Source organism: Rhea pennata, chromosome 6, assembly GCF_028389875.1.
Source record: "Rhea pennata isolate bPtePen1 chromosome 6, bPtePen1.pri, whole genome shotgun sequence".
In the NCBI taxonomy this organism is placed as follows: Eukaryota; Metazoa; Chordata; class Aves; order Rheiformes; family Rheidae; genus Rhea; species Rhea pennata.
The window spans coordinates 42,234,320-42,255,339 of NC_084668.1; the positions used below are offsets into that span (position 1 = coordinate 42,234,320).

Here is a 21,020-nt window from a genome sequence, read left to right on the forward strand (position 1 = left end):
TAATGTACTTGGCTATTTTATGTTGGTAGACCAGATGGGTTAGGCACAGCCAGTGACCAGTAATTTTGATTCCTTGTCAGAAAGAACAAGAAGTTCAGATGTGGGCATTAGCAGCTGAAGTACACACAGAAAAAAAAAAAAAAAAAAAGTAGCTGTTTTTCTCTCTGCCTTCTTCTACCTATATAAATGCATTATAAAAAAAAATAGGTAAAGAATTGTGTATTGTTTGTTTTTTAGCCATTGAGAAAGCTAACCTGTATTAACATTAATTGGTGAAAACATGATTAGAAAGCTGAAGGTTTTCAGCTGTTTCCTTTAGGAAACGACTGCACAAAATGTCAGTATCTTATTTGAATATAGCATGATGCTTTGAAAAAGAAAGGACGTGTATGCACAAGGAGACAAAGAAATCTTGAGTTTTGCAGTTTGAAAGCTGCATTATTGAAGAAGCCTGCAGAAAAATGATGGTTGGGTCCAGGAACTTTCTAGATTTATCCTGTTTCCCCTGTGCTGCCTCCAATGCTAGCAGCATGCAAGAAGAGGACTTGAAAGATGTCTTCAGTGCATATATCATGTGCTTTATGGTAATGGGAGTCAGCAGAGTAGAGATCTCAAAGCTGCTGGAATATTTGAATGTGACTTAATCCTCAGATATAGAGACTGTACTTACCATGCTGTAGATTTTGTATTTAAATGTTAGGACACAAGCGTTGCTGAAACTTTAATTTGAATGGAGTAGGAGGGATCTTAAAAGAATATTCTGATTGCTAAAGCATTGTGTTTTGAAAACACATCAGTTGGAAGCCTCAGATATTCTGGAGTTCAGAGTGGCAGTCTCAATCAGGAGATGTGATTGATCTATCCTAGTCAAACTCTTCCTGGCATTGAGAATGCTGTTAGGGAAATTTTTATGAAAAGAAAATATATTTTTGTCACTTCTCAGTTATATATTTCCAAAGAATGTTTTTGTTTGTCTTTTTGGGTGCTTCTAAATTGAGTTTGTTTTAGGGTACCCACCCAACAAGAATGAATGAAGAAAGGAGATGGATGTTGTCCACAGCTGCACAGTATTTGTTTGCCAGTTGTCAAGAGCTGTTTTCCATGTTCTGATTTAAACTCTTCTCTCAAATCCTGAAGTACCAGGATGAAGGAAAAGCATGGGGTAGGGTAAGAGGGCTTCAGGAAAAGGTCAAGACAAGGAGAGCTCCTTATGGGTAACTCTTTTCTTCATGACTTGTGACAATTTCTCCAAGGCTTCAGTAGCAGCTGGAACAGCCTCCCGAGGCAGACTTTTATCCTTTCTCCCTCCCACGCGGTTCCATCTGTGAGGCTGCTTGTTCTTGCCGCTCTTGCTGCGAAACTGGATCGAGCTCAGAAGCACACTGCTCTTTCAGACCGTATGCCAGAGTCTTGCTAGTCAGGAAGGGTTCTGTAATCCTGCAAATTTACATATTCCTGGGTTTTACAGAGTCAGTTGCATTTCTGAAACTGCAGCTCTTCTGTGAGCTGTATTCCTGCTTGAATTAACTTTTCTAAGTTGTTGGCTACTTTAAATTGGAGTTTCCACAGACTGAACATGAGGTGGTATTTCCAGATTTCTCAGGACTCCTAAAGTATAATACTGTGTTCAGAATCTTGGACTATGCATCAGGTGATTTAGGTCTACTTGTCTCCACTTGATTGTTCCCAAAGACTTGGCTTCTTGCCTGTGTGGATATTTGAGATACCTTATGGAGTACTGCTTCTATAGCAACACTTGTTAAGGTCCAAAAATAGAGGAGATGCCAATAGGAACTTCAGATTCCCATAGTATTGCTATTGGTGTTTCATACAGTGTATTTCATCAAAGTAGCTTTTATGAAATCTTTGAACATTGAATTAATGCTGATACTCTTGTGTACTCCTAGCACTGAAGGAAGAGAGCCACAAAAATGTTGGGGGTTTCATGGTGTCTGCTAGAAGATCTAAGGCTTTTCTTTAAGATGTACAGGAGGCACCTTTGATTTTTCAAAACTGGTGTAATTGTTAGTTAAGAGTTAAGACAGTGATTTGCTAAAGTGCCTGCGTATTGCTGTAAGGAATTTTGGGCAGAATATGCGCAAAGCATTTTTTTTTCCAAGTAACCCTTGATGTAGACTTCTTCTAGGGCCCAGCTCTAACAGCCACAGATATGCACTAATCTAGCTTTGTAATGGGTGAGGAGGTCTTCACATCTGCCATCGAAATATCACTTCTCCCTATATTTTCAGTTTGGGCTGGTGTCTCAGTTTTTGGACTTGAACAACTAAAATGTAAGAGGTGCTATACCAGAGATCAAACTGTTTTTAGCAGCTGACTTCACTTCAGAAGAAAAATGAAAATGAAGTCTTGGAAAGCCAGCCTTCATTTAAGGAACTTGCTTGCCATGGGCATTAGGAGTAGAGTTTTCTGCCTCGTGGCATAAGAAGTGGAGAGATACAAAACTGTAGTCATTACTTTTTCTTGAGATATTTACTGAGATGTTTTGTTAGCAATAATGAATCTCATTATATGTATATATGTTTGCTACTCTAGAATAGCCTGGGATGACTTCAGTGTTCATAAGTTATCTCACAATTATTATACTTTGTCATTTGTAGTCATTGTTTGTTTGGTTCTCTTCTAACATTGGATGGTGATTTCAGTATGTATAGCACTGCTTATGTTGCAAAGAATTGCTTAGCAAGCTTCTGCCTAAAGTAGTAGCAGAATTGCTCCAAAAGCAGTTACCAGGGCTTGTATCATAGCCTTCTCTGAAGGGATCATAGAAATACAAAGTAGATACGAGTTATTCTTGAAGTCCTAATGTACATAGATTGTAATTTAACAGGACAAATGTAATTTGACATAGAATCCCTTTCTTAACTATATGAAACCAGTCACAAAGTTGCAGTGTTAAGTATGAGCATATAAGCAATAAATCTTCACAGCATGTATTTGAAAATGGAAACTTAAGGGAGAGGAGGAAATGCAGTATTTGTTCTACTCCAGGCTGTCATGTGAGAACAGCACTTACAATGGCTGGCGCTGAAATGTCAGCGTTTGCTAAACAAATACACTGTATTTTAATTCCTTGAAGTACTGGGTAATACTTTGTATTTTGTAGCTGGTTAGTCCATTTGAATCACTGTGGTGAGCTTTTCATCTTAAAAGCATGTGTACCTCTGATTTTGCTACTGGCAGATAAGAGTGTAGGAATAACAAGTCTAGCAAAGATGTAATACTATAGCAATTAGGGTTAGGCAAGCCAGTCTGGATCTGTACTGTGAAATGCATGTGCATATTATACTAGTGGTGAGAAACTGTATGTAACATCTATGTTAGGTTGGAGGGTTTTTTTGGTAGCTGTATGTTTCTAACTAATGAAAGCTACAGGCACTAAAGCTCCTGTGTGTTGTGTGTGAACAGCACTCATTGCAGTGAAAGACCTGAATATTTCTCAAATCTTAGGAAAAAACTATGCTTGAATCTATTCCCCCTCCCCACCCTTTATCCTGGGGAACTAGTCTAAGGCCATTCAAGTCTGACTGTCAACTTCAGTGAACCTTTGCTGTTTAGCCTTGATGTCCTTACTAAAATTAAGGAGACTGTTTACAATAGACCTTGTTGTGAAGGCAACCTGCTAATGGTTTGAGACTTGGTCTTTCTAAAGCCCACTGGATGACTCAAGTATTACTAGTGAATTAGTTGCTAACATCAAAACCCCCAACTTTTTCTTTTTCTTTCTGGTGCTATTTGTGTAGGTTGGTTGTGGACCTTTGTCTTTAAAGGGACTTGATAGGTACAGTCTCCAGCAGCATCAGAGAAGTTGTTCCTAGGGAGGAATGTAAGAACAGGCCATGCACATAGTGATATTTCTTTGAAACACTCTCCCAATGAGCCACTGAATTGTCTCATGGATTTCCTGGCCTTGTGGAAAAACTCTTGATATTTATTTTTGCTTTGCCTGCAGCATCCTGAGTCAGAGGTTTTCCACATAACTACATACTGTTGGAAGGAGTATGTAATGCTCTGGCTTTTTGGTGGTTGTTTTAACTTACCACACAATTTCCTTCCCCTTCCATCCCCCACCTTCCCTTGCTTCTGTCTCCCCAAGTTTTCTCCCAGAAAAAGAATGGAAAAATTTCTTAATGTAGAAGAAACTGATGGGAGATGGTGATTGGTGACTTCTTTGGGTTGATCGTGATGCTGCACACCATCACTAATACTCTTCAGTCATTTCTCTACAAGCCTAAAAATGTGTAGTCTTAGTCTACACTGGGGAAGTTGTGCCATGTCTCAGATCTTTTTTGTTTTTTTTCTTACCCTTCTTTGAAAATCTTACAATTATAGCATGTACTCAGAAATAGGGCAGGAGTTCAGTTTTGCATGGAATAGTCATGATTTTTGAGGAACTGGCTTAATAGCAAGCAACTGATGTTCTGTTTCCTACAGATGTCGTCATACTCGGGTTTCAGCTGTGCGTTAAGCTGATGGTATGTTTTATACAGCAGTCTGTTTATAAAAGCAGTCTGTTTATAACAAGATCTTGTTCCTGCATTCTGTGTTTAAAGAAAGAAACATGACTTAAAGCTACTTGAGAGAACATCTGACAGTTTCAACAATACCCAGAGCTCTCCCAGAAAACATACTCACAGGCCTGAAACAAAGACAGCTAGTACTTTAGGAATGGGCAAATGCTTGCAAATTTGGCCTCTTAGGACAGTTGTGTTAAAGCTGTATAGCTGCGTTCTGCTTGAAAAGTAAAGAGGTGAAATTGTGTTGTTACTGAGCTCTGTGGGTCCTCAGAACTACCACCATTACCTTTGCCAAGTTGCAAAGTGGCAGCTCTGGAGACTTGGCTCCTACAGAGAGGAGTCAGCCTGGGAGACTGTTTACACTGCCTATGCTATAAATAAAGACGTAGCAAATCATTTTGTGGTCACAGTATATTATTATTATTTTCAAACAGCTATATGTTTCTTTTCTATTCCTTGTCTCTACCTCTTGTCATGTTAGAGATTCTATATTGGCAGTCTTTTAAAACAAACTTTCGCAAAGCAAGGTTTCCCCTGCCCCCTCCTTCACTTGGGCAAAGTTCTGGACCCATCATCAAACGAGAGATCTGATCAATAAGCTTTGGCAGAGGAATTGATTTGAACTGTGTCTGTGGGCTTGCACAAAGCACGTGTGTGCTGTAGTGCTAATTCTTTTGCAGGCTGCATGTTAGGAGCAGGAATCCAAGCAAACATCGTGGTGGTGGTGTCATATTAAGTGAAGTATGTGGGACTGCTAAACTTGTTTGCTTGTTAACCTAGCAATCAAAGCATCTAGGAACTGCAAATACCATGATAGATTTTAAAACAATCTTCCGTTATCTGCATTTATATCTGAAGTGTCAGGCAGAAGAATTTGTGTTAATGCTTTTTGGAAGATATGTGTTTCCGTGCTTTTTGGAGGATAAAACCCACAGTATTGCAATGCTCCTATAACCTGAAAAAATAATAGGATGAAGAAGGCATTTGTCAAATATCACTCTGGTCGTCATGTATGATTTATGCCATCTCTTAATGCATTGGGTAAGCAGGCAGTTAAAATTTATGTTTAACTAATGTTTTCAAGTGATTTTTGTCAGCTCTGGAGTATATATCTTGCTGTCTGGAGGTGTTGATGGAATGTGCCTGACAAAGTTTGCAGATGAAGCAGTCATTGATACCTACGTATCCTAAAGCAATGCAACTTACTGGCTTAAAGCAATCTTGGAACTTCGTCCTTAGACCAAGACTTTTATCTTGAATGAAGTACCGTATTATTTCAGGCTCTGAGAAGCAGAAATTTGTAACTCTTAACTACTAATTACTGCAGCAATCGCAGAATAGTTGACCTGGAGATCATGAAGTCCAGCCCCCCTGCTCAGGCAGGGTCACCTAGAGCATGGTGCCCAGGACCATGTGCAGACAGTTTTTGAATATCTATAAGGATGGAGACACCACAACCTCTTTGGACAACCTGTTCCAGTGCTCTGTCAGTCTCACAGTAAAGAAGTTATTCCTTATTCTCAGTTTGTTTGCTCTGTTGCCTCTTGTTCTATTGCTGGACACTACTGAAAGAGTCTGCTTCTGACATCCTCTTGACATCCTCCCTTCAGATATTTAAACATACAGATGAGATTTCCCCCCTCCCCAGCCTTCTCTTCTCCAGACTAAGCAGTCTCAGTTCTCTAAGCCTCTCCTCATGTGAGAGATGCTCCAGTTCCTTAATCACATTAGTAGCCCTTCTATGGACTTCCTTCATTAGCTCCATGTCTGTCTTGTACTGGGGATACAATATTCCACATGTGACCTAACCTGTACTGAGAAGAGGGGCAGGATTACCTCCCTCAACCTGCTGGCAACACTTCCTAATTCACCCAAGGATACCATTGGCCACCTTGGCTACAAGGGCACATTGCTGGCTCATGGTCAGCTTCTTGTCCACTAGCACTCCCAGGTCCTTCTATGCAGAGCTGCTCTCTAGAAGGTCAGCCTCCAGTCTGTACTCTAGGTTATGCCTCCCTAGGTGAAGGACCCTGCCCTTGCCCTTGCTGAACCTCAGGAGGTTCCTCTCTGCCCAGCTCTCCAAGCCTGTCCAGATCTCTGAATGGCAGCACAGCCCTCTGGGGTGTCAGCCACTCCTCCCAGCTTGGTCTCATCGGCAAAGTTGCTGAGGAGGTACTCTGTCCCTTCGTGCAGGCCATTGAAGAAGTTGGATAGAATGGGGCCCAGTACTGAGCCCTAGGGAACTCCAGTAACCACAGGCCTTCAACTGGACTCCACACCATTGATGGCAGCCCTCTGAGAACTGACATGAGGCAGGGCTCAATCTACTTCGCAGTGTACTCATCTAACCCGCGCTTCCTGAGGTTATATAGGAGAATGTTCTGGGAGCCAGTGTCAAAGACCTTGCTGCAGTCAAGGCATATGACATCCACTGCAATAACTAGTACAGAGACACATCTGGAGTGGCATGAGAAGAGGAAAGTAAACATTCATGCTTACAAAACAGTCATATAGCGAAACAGTAGGATTCCTGTTGGTTTTTTTTTTTTTTTTTTTTTTTTTTTTAAAAATCCTTCCCCCTGCCAAAAAAACCCCATCTCCCTTCCCCCCCTCTGTATTTTGATAGCTGAGATACATATACAGAGTTGGAAAACTGTTGGATTACTTGCATTGCCCAGTTCACATGTGATTCAGTATCTTAAATTGTTGAGTAGATGCCCAGTAGAGAGAAAGTGGTCTTGAAAAGTGTGTGAAACAGGCTGGAATTGAATTGTGGCACTGTATTTTGGTGTTGGTGGTTTTGGGTATTTTAAGGGCAAACCTGCCCATGCAATGGGAGAGGAAGAGGATGAGACCTGCTGAAGATTAGAAACAGTTTTGTGTTTTTATTTATTTATTTTTGTCCCCCCCCTTTTTTTAAACAGCCATACGCTTTGTCTATCTAACACAACTTATTCCTGTGTGTAGATAGTTTAACTTCATGTATGATGACCCAGCCTATTGGTAAATCTGTTATTGTCTCTGCAGCCCCTGAAAGAAGTTCATGAAGCTGGATGATGTTTTAAGTAGTTGCTTTCTTTTCTTGGCTCAAATGATTGAAGCACAGCAGGCAACCCTTCTAAGGACACAGCATATCACCAGGCTCCCTGATAGGACAAGAATGAAATGGAAGCTAAAGTGACCAATGATGCCTTAATCTAGAGGGAGTGTGTAGTAAGGGATGATGGCTTGCTGAGTCAACAGAACAGCAAAATTAAGAGGGGGTTTTTCTAAGGCTGCAGTCCTCCAACCTGTCTCTTACCACGTGGTGACCCCAGAAATAGAAGCTGATTGTCAGCTAGCGACAGTGGGGTCACAGGACACTTGGCCAATAGTGATCTTCTGAAGAAAGGGATGTGATGAGTGTAGAGCTGCTGATTGACCAGCCTGCGTGGTTTTAGGGGACATTTGAGATGGTGGAGTTCACAATCCTGCAGGAAAGTAGTAAGGCAACGAGCAGGATTGCAACCCTGGACTTCGAGAGGCCTTTGGGCTCTTCAGAGACCTACTTGGAGGAATCTCATGGGTTAAGGCCCTAAAAGGAAGGGGAGTCCAGGAGAGATAGCTAGTATTCAAGCATCACTTCCTCTAAGCTCGAGCTGTGCATCCTTATGAGTGAGAAGTCCAGCAAAAGGGGCAAGAGACCTGCATGGGTGAGCAAGGAGCTCTTGGCCAAACTCAGACAGGAGAAGAAAGTCCACAGAATATGGAAGAGGGGACAGGCTACTTGTGAGAATTACAGGCATGCAGTCAGAGTATGTAGAGATGTGACGAGGAAGGCTGAGGCCCATTTGGAATTAAGTCTGGCAAGGGAAGTCAAGGACAACAGGAAGGACTCTCCAAATACATCAGTAGCAAGAGGAGGATTGGGAAAAATGTGCCTTCTTTGCTTCAGTCTTAACCGCTAAGGGCAGCGCTCAGGCATCCCGGAGCCTGAATGTAAAGCAGAAAGTCTGGAGAAAGGAAGACTTTTTCCTTTAGTTGAGGAGGGTAGGATTAGAGATCCTTTGGGCAAGCTTGACGTTCACAGATCCATGAACCCAGATGGGATGCACCCACAGGTAGTGAGGGAGCTGGTAGATGTTTCCAGGCTGCTCTCCATCACCTTTGACAGGTCATGGAGAGGTGCCTGAGGACCAGAAGAAAGCCAACATCACTCCAATCTTCAAGAAGGGCAAGAAGGAGGACACAGGCAACTCTAGGCCAGTCAGCCTCACCTCCCTTCCAGAAGGAGCTGTTCCATCACCGTTCCAGGATGTCATCTCCAAGCATGGAAGAAAAGAAGGTGATCAGGAGTAGTCAGCATGGAGTCACCAAGGGCAAAGCATGCTTAACCAATCTGATAGCCTTCTCTGATGGCATGACTGGCTGCGTAGATGAAGGAAGAGCAGTGGACATTGTGTACCTTGACTTCAGCAAGGCTTTCGGCACTGTCTCCCAGAACATCCTCCTAGACAAGCTCAGGAAGTGTGGGTTAGACGAGTGGACAGAGAGGTGGATTGAGAACTGCCTGAAAGGCAGAGCTCAGAGGGTTGTCATCAGTGGTGCAGAGTCCACCTGGAGGCCTGTGGTTAGTGGAGTTCCCCAGAGCTCAGTACTGGGTCCCATCCTGTTCAACAACTTCATCAATGACCTGTATAAAGGGACAGAGTGCCTCCTCAGCAAGTTTGCTGATGATGTCAAGCTGGGAGGAGTGACTGATACCCCTGAGGGATGTGCTTCCATTGAGAGAGACCTGGACAGGCCAGAGAGCTGGGCAGAGAGGAACATCCTGAGGTTCAGCAAGGGCAAGTGCAGAGTCCTGCACCTAGGGAAAAATAATCCTAGACACCAGTACAGGCTGGGAGCTGACCTTCTGGAAATCAGCTCTGCAGAGAAGGGCCTGGGAGTGCTGGTGGATGAGAAATTGACCGTGAGCCAGCAATGTGCCCTTGTGACCAAGAAGGCCAATGGTATCTTAGGGTGAATTGGGAAGAGTGTTGCCAGCAGGTTGAGGGAGGTGATCCTGCCCCTCTACTCAGCCCTGCTGAGGCTGCATCTAGAGGACTGTGTCTAGTTCTGGACTCCCCAGTACAAGAGAGACATGGAGCTACTGGAGAGAGTCCAGCATAGGGCTACAAAGATGATGAGAGGACTGGAGCATCTGCCCTATAAGGATCGGCTGCAAGAGCTGGGCCTCTTTAGCTTGGAGGAGAGGATACTGATCTTATCAACGCGTGTAAGGCTCTAAAAGGAGGATGTCAAGGGGACGGGGACAAACTCTTCAGTTGTCCCGTGTGATGGGGCAGGAGGCAATGGACAGAAATTGAACCACAGGAAGTTCCGCCTGAACGTGAGGGGGAATTTCTTCCCTGTGAGAGTGATGGAGCACTGGCACAGGTTGCCCAGAGTTGTTGCGGAGTCTCCTTCTCTGGAGATCTTCAAGGCCCGCCTGGCTGCAACCCTGTCTAACATGCTCTAGGTGACCCTGCTTGAGCAGGGAGGCTGGACATGATGATCTCCAGAGGTCCCTTCTAACCTTACCCATTCTATGATTCTACGTGTTACTGGGGTATACCTTGCTAGAAGTATGTTGAAATGAATAGGTGTGGATTTATCAATTGTACTTCTATTTCCAAAACTTGTGGGGTTTTTTTTGTTTGGTTTTTAACCCAGAAGGGACCAGACTTTCAACTATTTTTTGCAAGGCAGAAAGCCTGATCTCGCTGTCCTGCTTATTAAAATGGATGAAAGATATGTGTTTTACACACCTGTAGATTTTAATGCTACCTGCAGTGCTGCTCGGTCTGTCAGCCCTGTTTGTTTTTGTCTTGTAAACGTACTGTCTTGTGTGTGGATGATCTCTGGCTGTGTTTCTTTCTGTGCCTAATGAAGAACTTCATGCTAAAGCGCTTTAAGTGCCAAAGCAAGCATGGTCAGCATGTGAATGCTTGTTGTCTGCCAAGGGAATTCATCTAGCCAGTAGACAGGCCTGAGGCTAGGTTGGAGATCTGCAGGCTATGCAGAGTGTTCTTGCAGGCTTTTTCTTTGTGCTGGCGCAGCCTGATTGCTTTGGCGCTTGGTACATCTGGTCTCACACAGCCTTGAATTGAGCATGTGTGCAACAGCAGCGCTGCCTGTGTGCAGTGAGGTGAAAGCTCAGGAAGCCTGCTGTCCGTGTGGGCCTCTTCTCACTGAGAAAGGAGGGCGAGTGGCTGGCCTGGCCAAAGCAATTGGTTATAAGATTACTCACAAGAGGATTATGCTGTGATAAACAAATACATCCCCATCCCCACTGCATGTGGCATGTGTCTGGGTTAGTTCTTGCAGGCTGTGACACACTCCTTGCCTATACATGAAGAGCTGTGTGAAGAGTGTCTTGGGAAGATGCATGATATGTTTGTTGCTTTATGATTGCGATATGCCAGCCAGAAGTGAGCACCCCTGTTCTGGAAAGGAAATAGAATATAAGTAAAACAAGCTGTATGTGTTGGTTTTGAGAGGCAAAACCTTGGAAAACCCTGTAGACCTCAGTGTCCTAGGCATAGATGTAGTCAGCATCTTGCTTCTACTCCTTCTAATTTGAGAAATGTTTTTTGAGTTGCAAAACCACACATTTGCATAAGAACTGTTGCAAATAGGGGCTTAAAGACAATTCGTGACTACATTTGAAATGTATTGTTGGACTGTACAAAGTTTAGCACAAGTGGTAGGAAGCAATTGCTGCTCATATCGTGATAGGGTGTGTTGTGCTTATTCTTTACTTTTTTAGAGCAGGTGTAGGAAATTTGTACTTAAAGGAGATGCTGCTTTACAGTAGCTACAGGTGAACCTGTCCTGTAGCTTTTCCATCTGAGCATGATTATTTTGTGGTCTCTCCTATGCTCAAGCTCTAAGAATCCTAGAATATGCAGAAGCTTAATATTCTACATCTCTTGCAAGCCTAGCTGAAATCTGGCTAGATGTTTCCCTGTTCCCACTTCTTCCCCTAAACAAGTGGTACCACTAAATGGACTTGCTGCTATTGTTTCAGTTAAGTTTCTTCAGGAAATAGATACACATCTTCTTGTTCATGCTGTATACGTCCTTCCCAGATGGTGAAAATAGGTGGCTAAAATCTGTTAACTCTATTCTGAATCCTTTTAGTGTACAGCTGCGGTTGCTAATGCTGTAACATTACCTGCAGTTTTTATTTGCAATAAATCATGTTAATATTTGCTGATGCCTGGTTTAAGTTGACCTGACTCTTCTCAACAGAATGTGCATATTAATGGCACTGGAAGATCTTGAATGCTTGAGACAGCAGAGATCTGTAAGGATTAGAAATGCCACTTAAGTAAATTTTCGCTGAATTAGATGCATAGCATAAAAGAGCATTTCAGGTCTCTAAAAATACAAGATAGGCAGAGAAAGTTGGAGAGCATTAATGCTGAGATACTCGGGGCTGAGAGAAGCAGCCAGTTAAGAGGGTTTTTTATTGTAATACAGCAAGGAAGCCTCCTTGCTAAACAGTGCATTTCTAAGCATTATCTGGACAGACTGGAGAGTTGAGCAGAGAAGAACCTCCTGAGGTTCAACAAAGGCAAATGCAGAGTCCTGCACCTAGGAAGGAATAACTCCATGCACCACTACAGACTGGGGGCTGACCTGCGGCAAAGCAGCTCTGCAGAGAAGGACGTGGGAGTGCTGGTTGGTGACAAGTTGACCATGAGGCAGCAATGTGCCCTTGTGGCCAAGAAGGCCAATGCTATCCTGGTGTGCATTAGGAAGAATGCTGCCAGCAGGGGGAGGGAGGTGATCCTGCCCCTCTACTCAGCCCTGCTGAGGCCGCATCTTGAGGAGTGCGCCCAGTTCTGGGCTCCCCAGTACAAGAGAGATATGGAGCTACTGGAGAGAGTCCAGCATAGGGCTATGAGGATGATCAGAGGGCTAGAGCATCTGCCCTATGAGGAACGGCTGCGAGAGCTGGGCCTCTTCAGCCTGGAGAAGAGGGGAATCTTATCAGTGTTTGTAAGCCTCTAAAGGGAGGGTGTCAAGGGGATAGGGCTGAACTCTTTTCAGTAGTGCCGTGCAAAAGGACTAGAGGCAACGGGCATGAACTGAACCACAGGAAGTGCCGCCTGAATGTGAGGGGGTATTTCTTCCCTGTAAGAGTGACAGAGCACTGGCACAGGTTGCCCGGAGAGGTTGTGGAGTCTCCTCTGGAGATATTCAAGGCCCACCTGGATGCGATCCTGTCTAACATGCTGTAGGTGTTCCTGCTTGAGCAAGGATGTTGGACTAGATGATCTCCAGAGGTCCCTTCAAACCTTAATCGTTCTATGATTGTATTGCAAACCAGGGAAGTACTGTCATAAAACGGTGCTTCTCATAAGTGGTTGTGGTGGCATTTAGCATAGTGTTAATACCTGTTTTTTTGCAGCCTTACCAGAAAGGAATGCAAATATCTAATGGTAGGAGGGAGATTAAAGTTTAGTATGATAAGAGCTCTTCCAAGAATAGATTGCACTACTTGAACTGTAATGGCATAGACAAATTGCGGACAGATGCTTATTGTGCAAGCAGCAGTAATAGATTAAGCCATAATCATCTGCTGCCCAAGGAATACTGCTGTGTCTTTGCTGGAGGTCACCACACCCACAGATGTGGTGGTGGAGGAGTTTGGGGTGAGTGCTCCCTACTCTGCTTTGAGCAGCGTCAGCTGGATTAATTTAGATGAGTTAACTAGCTGGCTTATGCCAGCAGACTGATTTCTGTCTGAAGTGGTTTAGGGAGCGTTGTTATAGACTATTTTGCTAGCAAAGCTGTGGGGGCAGAAACATCTTGTTGGGCCAGCAAGGAGCACCTCTGAATACTAGTTATATCTTTAACTTGCCTTTGTCAGGGTCCAGAAGAGGGTATCTATCAGCAAGCTACATATTGATGAAGCTCTCAACATAGAGGAAGAGAAATGAGCTGTGATTATGTGTAATTCCTAATATGAAGTGTGTCTGGCTTAGTCTATGTAACTGTAAGAGATGGCACGTATCAGTGGTGGATCCAATGCTCTGTATGTTACAAGTAGTACAAGTTTACTGTGAGATGTCCTTACCTGTAAAACATGGCTATTTAGAAATACTGGATGCTGCTTTTCATACTACTTACCCCTCTCCGTGCCCCCCCCCCCCCCCCAAACCAGAATTTTAAGACACTCTACAGCAAGTTCTTCTGGTGTGAGAATTTCTGGTTCAATCAGATGCATCTTCTGAGGGGACTTTTTGGAGGTAGTGGGAGTAGAAGGAGCGAATGAAGTACAGTGAGTGAGTTGACTCAGTGTTTTTTTTTTATTCTTCTTATCTCTAAAATTCAGCCTAAAAATAATTAGAAATGATGGTTTTTCCACAAGGCAATATGATTTATTTATCTATTTTTAAGTTTATTTTTTTTATTTTTTTTTGTAAACTGCTGAAGGTTTGGGCATAGTAGGAATGGAATCAATTGTGTGGGTTTTTTTTGCCTTCCTGCTGCAAAACCACTTCTCGGCATTTGGGAGTCTGTCTTAAAATTTTGGAGAACAGATGCATGAAGTACAGTTACTGCACATACATATGGCTTTTGAAATATGGAATTTTTGGTTTGAAGTGGCTTCATATGGTACTGTTGAAGGATCAGAATTAACATGCATGTTTAGGTCTCTAAGACTTGTATATGTAGTTGAAAAGTTTTATTGTTTGACTTTTTTTTTTAAGTGTTAACCATAAAAGAATACAAACTAATAATTTAAAATTACATCCAAAGTTCTGAAAATTATTCTTTCTGGAACCTTTAATGGCTTAAATGATATTCTAGTTTAATCTTTTCTGGAAAAAAATCTACAGTATAATGTGCAAGTTAAACAGCTGTAAATCTTAGTTCTCTAATATAGCCATCTTTTTCTTTACAGGTTCCCAATTTGAAAACCATTAGAAGATATTCTGCCATTCTGTTGGATTACTTTGTATACAGCTCAGCATGTCATTTTACCCTGGATTTTATATGGTGGCCATGATTTAATTCCCACTTCCTATTTCTATGTATTAGTGAAGCATTGGTGCTCTTAAGAGCTGCTTTTACTTGCCTGGAAACTGATCTTGAATCCGTTCTCAAAAGGACTAGACGTTACTAGCAATGAGCTCCCAAAGCCATCCAGGTAAGGATGAAATCCTTTTAAATCAATTGACAACAGCAAAACCACCATTGGACTTGGCCAAAAAAAACCCTGTATCTGAACTGCAGAATGAAAGGACTTTTTGTTGAATGAGAAGATGTTTTACTGTGTTGAAATGATAACTCAGTTTCTCTCCTAGTAGTACTTTTTTTCCTACTTTGTTTTAAGTCTCAGTTTTAAGATTGGGTTGCTTTATCAGTTACGAAAAAATCCTGTGTGTTTAGGTTTAACTGTTGTGTTACATATCACTGAAACATCTAGACATTTTTCCAAGGTGTTAACTAGATACTAATTTGTTAAGTCTATGCTCATGTGTCTAATGATATGTAGCCTTCCTCTAAGGAATGGTTGTGGTTCTGCAAATGTGTCTTTATCAATTATTTAAGAAGAAAGCCCTTTGGCTTTTAAAATACTCTTATTTCTTATAAAAAAAAAAAAAATTTGCTAGAACAAAAGTGAATTGATCCAGCTCAATCTCAATGTTGATTGGGAATTGTGTATAATAGTCTTTAAAGAACAATACTTAACAGATTCATCACTACAAAAATACACGGTTCTATTTGACAGAAGACTCTGTAGATACCCAGGATTACATGGTTTAAAGTTGTCTCAAGTATTTGTATCCAGAGTTTCAGATACCTTTCATTAGACAGACATTTATTAGCTTGTGCTTTAGATAGGGAATTTTAACTGTACTTCATGCCTACCTTGACCATTTCAGTTTATGGTAGGGAATAATAAGTACTGGGAAGCAAGTCATCTGACAACAAGAAAACATCTCAAAGTACTGTTTAACTATGGCTTTGACAACTTATTTTTGAGGCTTCAGTTTAATCAGTTCTGGACTAACAGTCAAATAAAACTAAAGTTAACCACCAAAGAACTCTGACCACCGCCGTATAGTTCCTTAAATCTTGGAATATTTTTATTTTTGCTTTAAAATTATTTCTATCAGTCCATTAGCTGTTTCTGAGATTGGGAGCAAGAAGTGCTGCAGTAAGTATGTAATGCAGGAGGTTACAAGCAACAGTGTTGAAAATCTGACCGTTGTGCAAGAACCTAAATAATGTTATAAATCTCTAAAGTTATTAGTCTTTTGGAAAAAAAAATGGCCTTTACCTGTATAATGTAAGTCTTACAGATTTTGAAACTTGTTTCTGGTACTGTGGGGGTTGGGAAACTAGGTGTGTATGTACGGGTAGTGTGTTCTGCAAATAGCTCTTCACTTGTGCCGCAATGTTTTTGCGGTGTTAGGGTTTTTCAAGAGCCCTGTCCTCCAAATAAGTCAATAGTGCTTATTTGCATGCATTTCTGCCTTAAATAAGAGGGTATTCCTAACGACTTTCTACTCCCTCCCCCCCCCCCTTGGGAGTGGGATAGCTGGAGAAATATATACTTACCTTTAAAACCCAGCAAATATGATTTGATACTCTTTTACTTCTTAAAGAGGAGCTACCCAGATGTTCATAGCATAGGTGGAAAGCCTGAGAATCAGGAAGAAGATCTATAATTTTTAGCTTGAGTGTTCTGTTGGTGCGGGAATGATGGAGGCTCACTGACTTACCTTGTTTTTCTGCAAGTCATCTGCTTAAAGAGAGGCAAGACAAAAAAGTTAGTGCTACTCTTGCCCAAACTCTGAACTGATTGTGTAGCAAGAAGTCATGTAAGAAGGGCTAGGAAAGAAAAGCAAGAAAATCCTCAAGTAAGAAGGCGTCTTGTAGTGGTAAAAATCAAATTGAGTTTGCCTTTCCTAATGAACATGTTTCAAGTTATCTTTACTGAGAGACAGTAAAGATAAAAAGAAAGGAAGTGGCCGCTTAGCTGGATAGCTTTGTGTGTCTGTGTTCTCCTGAATTACTGTTCCTTAAACTTTCTTGATCTATGCCATGGATCTCTTTAGAGGGAGTTATGGAGTAGCTCAGTAAGAATTGAAGTGGTGATTACTGTATGAGTGTTTTCTAGAAATTAGACTAGTAATAAAGGAAACTACTAACTACTCTCATAGTTTGCTTTTTGAAGTGACCATTGCAATTTCATTGTTTAGAAATGCAGCTCAGACTGCATATTGACAGAAACCCTTGAAGTGAAGGAGATGTAATAGAAACTCAAAACATCTTCCAGGTGTTTCACTGGAGATCATTTAAAGGATAAGGAATCTTTGTCATACAATATGATCTTGTGGTGTATTTTTTTTTTTCACATATGGAATGGTGTTCTGCCTGTACACTTTGAAAAATATTTACAAACAGTATTCTGCTTCCATAATGATTCAGTTCTAATCCTGCTGTTATCTAGCTTGTGTGTGCCTGTGCCATTCTTAGATTTGGGTTTATTCTGATTATATTTCCAAATGTTAAGTGGAAATTGTGTAGTGTATCACGATGGCCCTTTACTGCTGGTTTACAAGGTGGAATCCTTACTGTTCATTTCCTAGAATTGGTTTTTAGTATTTAGTAGAAATATTTTCCAAACCTTGCCAAAGATGATGCTTGGTCTTCTGTCAGATGCAATAGCTATTTTTATTATACGACTGCAGATAATTATTACTGATGATGTGCATTGTTTAGGGAAGGTTCTGGCTTTAGTAGGCTCCTTAGTTAAATCCTCACTGGATGTGAGCTTTCTTCTCTAATGTTTCCGAAACCTATCACTAATGAGATATTCTGGAAACAGCAACATAAAAAATTATTAAAAATTTTTACAGTATATAAGAATGAAAAAGGTGGTGTTGATGTGTAGATCTAGTCAAGACAAAGCTCAGACATTGCATTCCATTTGGCTTTTGGCACTGGAGTCACTACTACTTCCAACGTTGAAGTGAAGCTGGAAAAAAGGCTGAAATGATGCTATATCAAGTTGTTGCAAAGTATAATTGAGAAAATTAGGCTAATTAAGGTAATGTTTAGGACTGTGACAAAGCTTGGGTGGGGAAGGAGGCATATTTTGTTTTACTTTTCAGTTGTTATGTTGCCCACAATGTAAACTGTCTTTAATTTGTGATGCTGATGCTGCTCATCTTGGTTGGCTCAGTGTGTATGTATGTGTGTTTTTTTTTTTTCTTTCTCAATGACCTTAGATAACTTCTTGCTATTACCTTCTGCCTCCCCCACCTTAAATTTTCAATGGCCTAAGTTTTGCTGTCATTTGGTTCATTAATCAGTAAAGATTGTTTTACTGATACCATTATACATTAAGTTTCTTTTTTTAAAACAAATCTTTAAGTTAATCACTCAACTGATTTGTATTTGTTTAAAGTTCACTTTCCTTTGTAAAAAAGAAAAAATCTCCATGTTTAATGAAGCATTTAGTTTATGAAATGTTATCTTACAGGAATTAGCTAGTCTGAATGCAAATGCTATATTCTTTCTTCACAGCTACTTTTTGCAGAGATGCAAATTTTATTTACATTTTGAAATGCTGAATGTTTGGTAATTAGGCAGCTCGTTCTTAAACTTCAATATTCTTATCTGATACAGAAAAATCTGCAGCAGGATCATTAAAACTGAGAGGATATGGAAAGCAGAAAGCTTCTTGATCACAGAACACTGGGAAAATGAGTTAGCAAGTCATGTACTGTGATTTGCTAGATTAGTAAGTACTTTTGTATGGTATTTTATCTACAGAGTGTAAGAAGCTACTCTCCTTTCATATTCCGTGGCTCAATGAGGCATGGAAGACCATTTCATGCAGTATGCATAAAAGCTTTCCCTGTTATTCTTGCAGATGTTTTGCACTACAAAATAAATATTTTATGTGTTTTCTTTTAAAGATTAAAAAATTTCTGTGGAGATGTATTTCAAAGGGGCTTTAAATGACACTGACCTACTTTCTGGCAGTGAAGAGTCTTTCTCTATGAAGTTATCTGGAGGCAAAAGCATTCTTTCAATAAACAATGAAGACTACAGGAATAAGCTCTGTCTTTAGCACTGCTAGTATGTGTCTAATACTTGCTCCTTAGTGGCTGACATCTGAAAGAACATTCTCCTTCTGACACAGTGTGCCTTTGCCCTGTACCCATCTGGTGCTCTAGTGCAATACAACACTGTTACATCTAGGGCTTTGGTATGTGAATGTGAACCACATGAATGCTTGGAGAGTGAAAACATGAAGCTGATTTGGGGAAATGGGTTCAGACGGTGCTTACACATTCTCCAAGGTAGAGGGTAGCAAGTGTGCAGGCTAAGGTCCAAATTCCCAATGAGACTTGCACATAGATAGCAATATTCATAAATTCAGAGTCTTATTTCACAGAAATAAAGTATAGGAATGTACATCCATATGTATCTTGTTAAAGATTTTCTATTCTTAAGGAATCCTGTATTGCCAGCAACTACTGCAGATGGAACCTTATATCTTTAGTCAGTCCTTTTTAACTTTAGCAGCTCTTAAATTTAATTAAATAGGGGCTGTATCTCCATGAATTCCTCTGACAAAGAGGAGTCTCCCAAAATCTGGCAGCTTATTCAATCACAATTTAAAGGAGCTTGCAGTAACACTTTGAACTCGCTAAAGACAGTCTCTGAGAATGTTAGGAAAAGAGCAAGAAAGGGTGTAGGCGTGCAAGCTTCACTTTCTGCTATAATTAAAGTGAGGACATATCTGTCCTGAAGTTTTGTGATGAGTGGTGTCCTTGATATCATGTCTGGACCTACTTGCTTTCCTTTCTTGTTTTCTTCTATTTTTGTCCCCTTTCTGTCACTCCCTCCACATTTTGCTATGTGTAGACCTAATTTTTATATAAAAACTTTCACCAATTTCAGTGCATGGACTACACGGAGTCATCTTAGATATACATGTGTTAAACTAAAAGCCTCTTTTTGTTAAGAGCTGTATTTAGCACCTCCCAGGGAGTCTGGCCAGCAGAAGAACTATGAGCAATCATCAGTCACTGTCTCAAACTACAAGTTTTTGTTTGGTCCAGTGAGCCAGCCGAGACAGTGCAAGAACAGAACATTTCAATATCTGAAATGTTAAAGTTGATATCATGGGATGGCGCATGATTGAGAACATCTGGCTAGCCAAGAATGACCAACTGAGCAAAGTCTCCCACCACTCATGATGGCCTGCCCCTGCCTCTCCTAGCAGTGATAGTAGATATTTGTTCATTGTTATCGGAAACTTCTAAGAATGCTGTTTCTCCCATTTACTTTAACCAATCTAGCTCTGATGTATGTAAGCTGGAGTGATGGTATAAAGCTTTCAGGAAGTTTCCTACTGGAATAGGGACTAAAGATTGGTAAAGTTGAGGGTACAGCGTAATATATATATATATATATATATATATATAATACTATCGCAATAAGGAACCATTGGTTGAATTTCCCTAAAATTAACAAGAACATAAGTACAAGCAGTTCTGCTATAAGCAACTTTTACTAATATAAGCTATAGTGGAGCTATTCTCCTTAGCTAAATCAAAGGTACAGGAGGAAGAATCAGTAGAATGTGGTGTCAAACAAGTGTTATGATCTTCTGGGTATGCGTAGTGGTTCATCTTTAGAATAAATTACTGAATCCTCCTTTGCTTGCAAACCCAGGTGGATCACATGGTAGACATTCAATATATCAGCACCTGAAATTAAGATTATGAATAATTGTAGTTGACTTAAACCTGGGTCATAAGTAGCACTTACCACTTTGTTCCATTCAATTAGAGAAATCTCAGTCAGGGTTAGCTGGGGTTTGATCAATGATACTACCTTTCTAGGATTTGACCCATATTTAGTTTATCTAATCATGGCAATGGTAATAGTCTGTAATAGCTTCTGAGCTTGTGTAAAGGCTGTAGCCGTAGATATATTATCTTCCAAAGATTGAATACATGAAAGCATAACCAATTCATCATGTTCTGCAATGTTTTCCCATGCTGGAAGAACCAGGTGTATGGTGGGTAGTATAAGAAAGCTTATTAGACAAGACTTCAATTTTTGCTGCATCAACACCACACATGCCTGTTCCATTAGGACCCATCCAATTCTTCTGACTTCAAATCTGGATTTAGGCTAACCTGGAACACTTAGAGATGGATGAGACGGATATTTCTGTTGGCCTGATCTAGTAGGTTGATCTAATTTGGTCCCCTTGTACTTAATTGTGCAATAGTTATAGTCATAGAGGGATGTTTCATTAATAATCATACATAAGCATTAATTCTTTCTTCCCTATACCAAAGTTCCCTAACATTAAATGACACTTTTCCAAAGTTTGTGAAGCAGATCACATGCAGCAAAGCTATGTCAGTTGTTCTGGTCAGTGGGATGAGCCAGTCCAAGGGCTCTTTC

The 21,020-nt window shown here is 41.0% G+C and overlaps 1 protein-coding gene across 6 annotated transcripts in view; it reads left to right on the forward strand.

The window, feature by feature from the left end:
- The window catches only part of HDAC4 (histone deacetylase 4), a 270,190-nt gene that overhangs the window by 17,873 nt on the left and 231,297 nt on the right, over positions 1-21,020 (forward strand). For all 6 annotated transcript variants that reach the window (XM_062578420.1, XM_062578418.1, XM_062578423.1 and 3 more), the window contains one exon: positions 14,476-14,721. In XM_062578420.1, the coding sequence (XP_062434404.1) occupies positions 14,700-14,721 (22 nt within the window). In that variant the 5' untranslated portion in view covers positions 14,476-14,699. The remainder of the gene's footprint in view (positions 1-14,475; positions 14,722-21,020) is intronic.